Source organism: Arachis ipaensis, chromosome B08, assembly GCF_000816755.2.
Source record: "Arachis ipaensis cultivar K30076 chromosome B08, Araip1.1, whole genome shotgun sequence".
Taxonomy (NCBI): Eukaryota; Viridiplantae; Streptophyta; class Magnoliopsida; order Fabales; family Fabaceae; genus Arachis; species Arachis ipaensis.
This window is the reverse complement of record NC_029792.2, coordinates 96,135,633-96,145,469: the sequence shown is the minus strand read 5'-3', so window position 1 is coordinate 96,145,469 and position 9,837 is coordinate 96,135,633. Positions and strand designations below refer to the sequence as shown.

General features: G+C 31.3%; 1 protein-coding gene and 1 long non-coding RNA gene across 2 annotated transcripts; one reads left to right on the top strand and one right to left on the bottom strand.

Moving 5' to 3' along the window:
- LOC110265977 lies at positions 2,415-3,228 on the top strand. Its single transcript, XR_002352707.1, has 2 exons — positions 2,415-2,522; positions 2,622-3,228. It is a non-coding gene; the product is annotated as an uncharacterized LOC110265977 (long non-coding RNA).
- Positions 3,480-7,446, bottom strand: LOC107613439 (ALA-interacting subunit 3). The gene is made up of 8 exons (XM_016315434.2): positions 7,120-7,446; positions 6,680-6,738; positions 6,496-6,570; positions 6,293-6,403; positions 6,075-6,145; positions 5,479-5,776; positions 4,673-4,962; positions 3,480-3,943 (listed from the first exon to the last, which is right to left on the bottom strand). The coding sequence occupies exons 1-8, from the start codon at positions 7,193-7,195 to the stop codon at positions 3,889-3,891; spliced, it is 1,035 nt and encodes a 344-aa protein (XP_016170920.1). The 5' UTR covers positions 7,196-7,446; the 3' UTR covers positions 3,480-3,888.

Genomic DNA, 9,837 nt, shown 5'->3' with positions numbered 1-9,837 from the left:
GTCTGTCATTTGTAGTGCTATCCTTGTTGGTTGTGCCTCTTGGATTTGTAGCTTTTTCCTCACAGACAAGGGCATTAGATTAATAATTTCACCAAGATCACATACGAATTTGTCAAAAGTTATGTTCCCAATAGTACAGGAAAGCTAAAAGCTCCCTGGACCAAGCATCTTCCTTGGCAACTTGCTCTGAATTATTGCACTGCATTCCTTAGTCAGAATCACTATCTCATCTCCCTTTAAGGTCTTCTTCTTAGAAAGTAAGCTTTTCATGAACTTATAGGGAGGCATTTGCTCCAGAATCTCAACAAAAAGAATATTGATTTACAACTTTCTAAAAACTCCAAGAACTATGAGAATTGCTCCTACTTGGTTCCCTTTTAGAGCTTCTGGGCGTGGACTTTGGTGCCCTCAGTCTCTTCTAGTTTTTTTGATCCTTCAGCAACTTATACTTCCTTCTCTGCCACTGGTTCACTGACCAATGTGATAGTCTTGCACTCTTCTCTTGGATTAGGCACTGTGTCACTAGAAAGAGTGACTAAATTCTGAAGTAAAACTCTGGTCTCCTGCTTAAAACTGTGAGTGTTCTTGGAGAGTTCTGCAATTATAGAGGCCAAGTCAGGAGTACCCTAAGACTGAGTGGATGCCTGTTGTGGCTGAGAGGCTTGAAACTGACGGTTGTTGAAATTATTCTGATTAAAACTGCCCTGAGAATTATTAAAATTTGGTTGCCTCTGAGATTGGTCTCTCCACCCAAAATTAGGGTGATTCCTCCATCCCTGATTGAATGTCTTAAAATAGGGATCATTATTGGGATTTTTGGAGGAGTTGCCCATGAAATTAACCTGCTCAGGAGTAAATTGGCTATAGTCATAAGTCTAACTTTGAGGGAAGCCACCACGCACATCATAAGAGGCGTCTTGAGTACTGAGGGCTAAGACCTGCATTCCACTTAAGTGTTGTGTAATAGCATTGATTTGCTAAGACATAGCCTTATTTTGGGTAAGAATAGCATCCAATGTATCCAACTCCATGACTCCCTTCTTCTCAGAGGTCCTCTTAGAAGAGTATATATATTGGTTATTAGCAACCACTTCGATCAGCTCCATGGCCTCATCAGGGGTCTTTTTCATGTGGAGTTACCCTCCTGCAGAATTATCTAGAGACATCTTGGCGGTCTGAGAGACTCTATCATAGAATATCTGCACTTAAATCTAATTTGAGAACATATCAGGAGGACACTTCCTAAGCATCTGCTTGTACCTTTTCCAAGCTTTATAAAAATGAGATAGTAATAAGGAGAAATAGAGAGGCACAACAAAGGAGTACGAAGGCAACAACGACTATGATGGCATAGGTATAAGTGTTAAGAAAGGAGGGAGAGGCAGAGGTAGAGGTGGAGGAGAATCTAGAGTAGAAAGGCAAGAGTGAAGCAAGTAGCAAAACAAAATAGAATGACAATGCGAAGTAGATTCCAGTGAATAGAAAGAAAGGACAGGGGTGTGTGGTTCGAAAAATTATAAATAATTCTTAAAAATTTTAAGATGAAAATATCATATTATCATATTTAGTTTAAAGTTTGAAAATTTATTTTTAAACAAGTTTAATTTCAGGAAACTAAAATACCATTATTTTAATTTTCATCTTTTTCTTGAGTATATTTAATTTCTATGAAAATGAAATCTGAATAACAAAATAATACTAAAACTACAGAAGTAATGATAAAGATAGATAAGTGGCAGAGCAAGGTGGTAGTTTAAAAAGTGAAAATAGACAATACCAAAGCGAAATAGAACATATGCAAGGTGGCAATGCAGCAGCAGCGACCTTAAGTCCACCAAGACTACCTAAAGTTTTTGTTTTAAAAAATAAGAGCAGTTACTTCAATTATTCAAATGAACTAAGATTATATTTGTATATTGAAAATTATGGATAACCACTTTTTGTATATGTCATTGAAGGACGGTATTATACGAAACACAAGAAGGAATCAAATAGGCATATTATACACTTGTGCACCAAAATACATAAGAAAAACACAAACATGAAATTTACAAACCTGAGGATACTACTGCCAAAAACAAAAGATCCATAATTGTATAATCCATTACCGTTATCTTTGGAAGTTAATAATCGCAAAAATGACAGAATTTGGATGGTTAAAATTAAAAAAGAAAATAATGTGTTTAGAAGAAGTAATTTAAAAACTGGAGTTGATAAGTAAGTTTTGAAAAAGGTTTGAGATATATTTATTGAAAAAAGTTAAACGATTTCTCGAGTTTCCTGTGGTTGAAGTTGCAAAAATAATGTATCATAATGAATTTGGATCCTCTAAAGTTTGAATTCGTTTCGTTTTAAACTTTTAATAGATCTGTGTAAACATAATATATAATAGAGTTTAATAATATCGTTTTATCATGTAACTGATCTCATCTAGTGATAGAACTAAGGCTCTAGTCATCGGAGAACTAAGACTGTAGCATTAGGATTGGACTAGGATATACGCGACTGTCCCAACGCTAGAGGTTTGCCCTAGAACTGATAAACGAACTAACTGCTTTCCTTTTGTTAGTACTTTGTTGAGAACCGTTGGTTCTTACCCCTTCCCTTCAATATTCCTACAGATGGAGTCAACAGTGACGTTCGTTGATCGATGAAGCTGCTTTCTGCGGTGATCTAGACTTGGGAGTATGTTCGACTGGTTGAGCTGTGTATCCCTGTATATTCTACCTGACCGCCTTATCTTTCTCTACTTTTTGTTCGTTCTTTAACCTAAAAACTCCTTACGAAACTCCGCTTTCTGAGTTTTGTTCTGATGATCCTTTCCAGCCATCCAGCACTAGCCATGAGTATCCACAACCACATGTGATCAACGACAGAGCTCAGAAATACGTTTTGCATTTTGAAGATACCGGACGTCTTGTGATGTTTTAGAGATTAGAGTGCTTTTCCGTCTCTTTTGTTAGTATTTTTCTTTAGAGGTAGGACTTTATTGTTTTTCTTGTTAGTTTGAGTACCAAACTAGGGGTTATCTAAATAGGCCATGACTAATATATGTATATGTCGACTATGTACTACTTAACTGGGATAATTGTATCTGGGTTGGTATGACTGTTGTAGTGTCTCTTCTAACGTTTATATGAAAGCCCTCACGGCATTGTGGGATACATCTGTTTACACACGCACAAAAAAAGTATCAAATGAATCTTTGAAAAGTTGCAACATTGAACACATTTCATCTTTTTGTTTGCAAGTTTTCCATGCTATTATTCAAGGACTTATAAGTACAAGCCTAAAATTCTCGAGGGATATAGAATATAATAAAATTTAGTTGTGAAACAAAATGTTTGATGTAAAATTCTCTGAGTGTCTGATTGAGTATATCTTCTTATTAGTGGAAGTGTGGAACTCGTTAAAATTGCAAATATTTTCTTGTCTCCTTTTTTTTTTTTAGTCATGATTAAGTAGGCAGTATAGAAATCTGTTTATGAAACAAATATTTCATATAGTCTTACAAATTCAAGCCCTTGTAGTATATGGATCCTTCTAATATTGAAGGGGCATTTCACCCCATTCAACAAGGTTTCACCTATTTTGACTCAGCAAAAGCCAAACAAGGCAAGAATTATAGTGTCTCTCAGGTTGCATGAATAGTAACTTAAAAATACACTGGACTCTATTTATAGGGACATACAAGATAAGTCAACTATGATGCATAAAACATGCAAAACAACTGTCTTTTATTGGTTATCTTTATGATAGGGGAGGGAAGAGAATGATACGAATACCTGTTTTACATGTAGTAACATAGATGTACAAAAATTACACCTGCCACATTTGCCGAAGCCACAATCTTGGAAGATATAAAAAAATGAACAATTATTTCTTCATTCAATGCCCTCCTGGGTTTCTATTCCATGACAAATATGAAGGGTCTCCAAGTTGCCTACACATACAGATATAGAAGGTTAGAGCCTAAAACTGCCTTGTTATTTATGAGAAAATTTAGTGATTCATTAAAAAATCATATGAAATAGAACCACAAAGCATGACATTTTTTTCCTTCTCTTATACAACTTCTAATCAAGCTACTAATCACCATCATCACAAGAGGATTTTCTCGTAGCACAAGATTTCATAAGTACAATACACTAAACATACGAGTCATAAAAATAATGCAGTTTCTAATTGGATTAATGAATAGAACCAATACTAATTCCAAGATTAAAAAGGGTGTAAAAAGTTTAAGCTAAATTCTTAGATTTGACTAATAGCAAGATTTGCTTAATGTGTCACAAGTCTTAAAGAAAGGCCAGCCAGTGCACAAGCATCTCCTGTTTCACACCCAAATAGTGTAATGTAAGCCGTCTAACTTAATAAAATGCATCAGTGGCTATTTATACGATTTAAACTCCTGACCTTAAGGTTACACGGAGACAACTCAACTATTACTTCAAGACTCCCCTTATATATATCATAAGTCATAGAACTAAGAATTTAGGTTCCGCGTGCTATTGCAGAGAATGAATAATTGCATGCAAAATTTTTCAATATGGTAAAGCTGAAAATACTTGGAAAAAAATACAGCAACAAAATAAGAAAGCATATTTAAGCTACCAAAAGAATGACCCTGCATCTAATCAAATTTTAAACTCAGCTGAAAATTTTAGTGTACCTTGGCTTAACAAAATATACAATGGTAAAAGCCAAAGCCAAAAAGAAGCACAATCCTCCAACAGTAAGGTAGGCGATTCCAAGGAAGTCATTCTTCCCACCAAGCCAGGTAGTAGTCGACAACACAAGCTTCTTCTTGCCATTGAAACTGTATGTGTTATAGTTGTTGTTCAATGTTACATTTATGAGTTCACCTTCTTTCAGATCCTCCTCTATTTTTCCGTACAACTTCCTAAAAGTTGGTAGTGCAGCAGTTCGCATCCAGACAATAAGATCCTCCTGCTCTCTCAGCTGATCAATAAATAAAAAACACAAAAAAAGTGAGCAATGCACCTCATTGGTAGACGTATTTAGTGAGAATAGCAAAGTAATCTAATACGAACAGTATAGTATGTTGGAAGTAATTGAAATGAAAAAGAAGTTTGTTGAACAGACTAGAAGAATACAAATATATAGCAGTACAATAGATTCTCTTTCCAAGCATTATTCTACCAGATTATACATTTATACCATAGTATCTAGTCGTAGACAATGTTTATAGACGATTGATTAAAATCCTTTTTTCTTAATGATTTTACCAATAATTTTTCATGGCATCTCCATAGTGACAGGAAATATGCTAATAATAAGAATAATGGTAATAGTAATAAGTAAAGCAAATGATGCAAGCTTAACAAAATAGCACATGAACGGGTGAACAGCAAAACTTACATTGCAGTCAAAGATAAAGCTTCCAATTACATTGACAATTAAACATAAAATTAGATGGTTAATTCAATCAAAATACATGTCCATGTAAATACTTACTGGTATGGATTCATTCAGATGTGCACCACCTATAATAGAACTATTCTGGAAGTTTTTAGGGAAAACATCTTTTCCAAATTTGTGATTCCTATCACTCTTCCAAGAAATGCCTTTCTTGTTCACCGTCAAATTCCTTTTGTTGACAGAGAAGCTGTATGTGTCATTGAATAGACTCCAAGCTATAAGACCACAAGGTACAATTGCCCTTCCATTGACCATATCTTCAGGCTTACAAGTACTTGTTTCGTTCTCTTCACCACGCTTCCTCAACTGCTCATCACTTCGGCTTTTTACATACCTAAATTATAGAAAATTATCTAATTATTAGAGTACAAACACTCATACAGAACGAATTATATGCATCTAAACCATGGCAATACTTGATTGTAAAAATAATTAAGGCACTGCTGCAGAACAAAAACATCAACTTTTAGGAAGATTGAAAAAATAATAATTATATATGAAAGTAACGAAAAACAGACCACAAAGAACCTTGTTTCTTACAATTTTCTGCTCGCTTAGTACATCTTAAAAATAAAATTGAAATAGATGAAAAGAATGTGTAATGCTTGAGAAAAAAAAGGGCTACTACATACCGGCGATGATTCTGGTAGAAGTTGTCAAGCTGATAGTAAATGTAAACAGGTGACTTCATATGCTTGGTCACCTTCACAAGAGTAAAGTTTAGGAAGAGAAAAGTTAAGAGAATTTCAACCAAAACTATTAAATATCAAACATAATTACTGAAAACTGAGAAAAATTACCAATAACCAATATTCAGCAAACTAAATAATGTGGCACCAAGAGGACTTACATTGAGTGTTATGCTACATGCTTTATCAGCAGAACTTTGAATATAAGCTACCTTGTTCGTAACATTCTTTGGTATGCACTTTGAATCATACCTATAAACAATTTCAACAACCTGATATATCCAAGAAAAAATAAATAAAGCTAAGAAATAAAAAAGATAAAACTTTGGCATACACTCCAACACATTATATCTCTCAAGCAGACCTTTCGTGAAGCGAGTAATGAAGCAACACCAACTGGGACGAATACAACACTAACAAGCAAGAATGCCGAAATAACCTGCAAGGAAGACATTAAATTAAGTTCAAGTTCTACATAAACAACAACTTGAACACGAATGCTATGTTAAAAATAGTTACAAACAACTTCTTCAAACAGGCAATGTTACCGCTCGTGGCGTAAGAATTGGCTTGCACGCTGGAAGTTCTTGCTGTGTAAACTTTGAATCTGAATGTCATTAAGTTATTAAACAGAACTATTATCAAATTAAAAATATACAAAAATAAATGACACAAAGGCAATTGTTGATATAAATTAAATCACGCTATCATCTCCTTGGACCTTGGATCAAATTCTTTTCTCAACCAAACACAGTGAATTTGTCATATGATATCTTCATGAAATAAAAATATAGCAACATAAACCTCTGCAGAGTAAAATATCAACCTGTACCCGAAATATTTCCACGCCTATAAAAACTAATAGTCAAATAGTACCGAGCCTTTTCGGTTTAACATAACGGAACTATTGACAGTTGGTTACTTTTGCCGTTTAAGAATAACAGATCACTGAAAAGAAAATTGATGAAAGGAAAAAGAGTGTTATTACACTTAGGCCGCTTGGTGTTTCTTCTTGCAGCTGTGGAATCGGTTGATCCAGCACCAGCAGCACCAGAAGATGACATTTCCCGAATCAGAATCTATCGAAGACTTCGTCTTTGAAGGGGATTCAATGGGAACTGAAACCGCCGAACAGAAATTGAAGGAAAAAGCGTGTGATCGCGGAAGAAACAGAGGAATTTTGAGAGAAAAAAACACAGATAAGAAGAAGGGGGAGGAGGAGGCGGAAAGTGAAACTAGCAAAGACGAAGAATGAAAGTCAAAAGAAATGCAAATTTAACAAAGACGTTATGATGGTACTAATTATACTAGGAGAGTCAAACAAATACAAAAAGCTCAGCCTGCAACTTTCTTTTAGGGTAAAAAACACAAATAAACCAATGGAGGATAATTATTACATGAATAAGTAAAATTGAAGATTGATTTACGAATGAGCCAAAACATACTTATATGTAATCGAACCTATTTGGTTCGAACTAGACACACATAATTCGAACCTAATTGGTTTGAATTACACACAAATTGAGCTATCACATAATTCGAACCTAATTGGTTCGAATTACTAAAGAATAAATGTGAATATGTTACGTATATGAGATTGTAATTGAAATGAAACAAATTTAAAATGTTGTATAACTGAAAATTGGAATTAAATTAAAAATACACTTTATATATGCAACTTGAGGATTATTTAATTTTATTCTTAAATTTTATTTTATTTAACTTTATTTTATTTTAATTTTATTTTATTAGGATTTAATTTTCTTTAATTAAATTGAAATAAGGATAAAATTAACACAAAATAAAATGTTGAAAGTAAATCTAAACGAAATAAAATTTAACATTAAAAAATTAAGACAATTAAAGATATAAAGTATATTTTTCTCTTACAAAATTTGTAAACCAATTATTAAAAAAAAGTTAAAAAGGATTTGATTTTAGAAACATTTTTTAACAATGCAGAAAATTAAAACTAAATAGAGACTAATATATTTAAAAAAAAAGCCTAATTTTTTATTACAATAAGTGATAAGTAAAGTACAAGTTATATTAGAAATCAGAAGAGTACACTAACTATAATTTAAAGAAGTTTAGAATTGATCTTAAAGATATTTTTTATAAACTTTATATAATAAATAATTTTTTCGTATATATTACACCATTTTAAATTTGTTCCATTTCAATGAATATATAATTTATTACAAACATTTTTTAATGTCAATAAAAAATTTGATTTTTATCTTTTACGTGTATATTTCTTTAGCTCATCGCTGTTTCTAGAGATTATATAGTTAAATATTGGAATTAAATTAAAAATACACTTTATATATGCAACTTGAGGATTATTTAATTTTATTCTTAAATTTTATTTTATTTAACTTTATTTAATTTTAATTTTATTTTATTAGGATTTAATTTTCTTTAATTAAATTGAAATAAGGATAAAATTAACACAAAATAAAATGTTGAAAGTAAATCTAAACGAAATGAAATTTAACATTAAAAAATTAAGACAATTAAAGATATAAAGTATATTTTTCTCTTACAAAATTTGTAAACCAATTATTAAAAAAAAGTTAAAAAGGATTTGATTTTAGAAACATTTTTTAACAACGCAGAAAATTAAAACTAAACAGAGACTAATATATTTAAAAAAAAGCCTAATTTTTTATTACAATAAGTGATAAGTAAAGTACAAGTTATATTAGAAATCAGAAGAGTACACTAACTATAATTTAAAGAAGTTTAGAATTGATCTTAAAGATATTTTTTATAAACTTTATATAATAAATAATTTTTCTGTATATGTTACAACATTTTAAATTTGTTTCATTTCAATTATAATTCCATGCACGTAACATATTCACACTTATTCCTTAGTAATTCAAACCAATTAGATTCGAATTATGTGATAGCCCAATTCATGTGTAATTCGAACTAATTAGGTTCGAATTATGTATGTCTAGTTCGAACCAAATAGGTTCGATCTATATGCAATTGGAGTTCGAACCAAATAGGTTTGAATTACATATAAGTATGCTTTATTTTTTTCTTAAAAAATTTGTAATCAAATTATTAAAAAAAAATAAAAAGGATTTGATTTTAGAAGCATTTTTTAACGAGGCATACAATTAAACCCAAGCAGATACTAATATATTAAAAAAAAACTTATTTTTTTATAATAAATAATAAGTAAAATATAAGTAATCTTAGAAATTAAAAGAGTACATTAATTATAATTTAAAAAAATTTAGAATTAATTTTAAAGATATTTTTTATAAACTTTATATAATAAATAATTTTTCTGTATATGTTACAACATTTTAAATTTGTTTCGTTTCAATTACAACATTTTAAAAGAGTACATATTCACACTTATTCCTTAGTAATTCGAACCAATTAGGTTCGAATTATGTGATAGCCCAATTCGTGTGTAATTTAAATCAATTAGATTCGAATTATGTGTGTCTAGTTCGAACCAAATAGGTTCGATTTATATGCAATTGGAGTTCGAACCAAATAGATTCGAATTACATATAAGTATGTTTTGGCTCGTTCGTGAATCAATCTTCAATTTGGCTTATTCATGTAATAACTATCCTCCATTGGTTTATTTGTGTTTTTTACCCTTTCTTTTATTTTTGGGACAATTTTGTTTGAAAAATAAAAATAATTAAATATTTAAATTGGTTAAAAAAAATTGTAG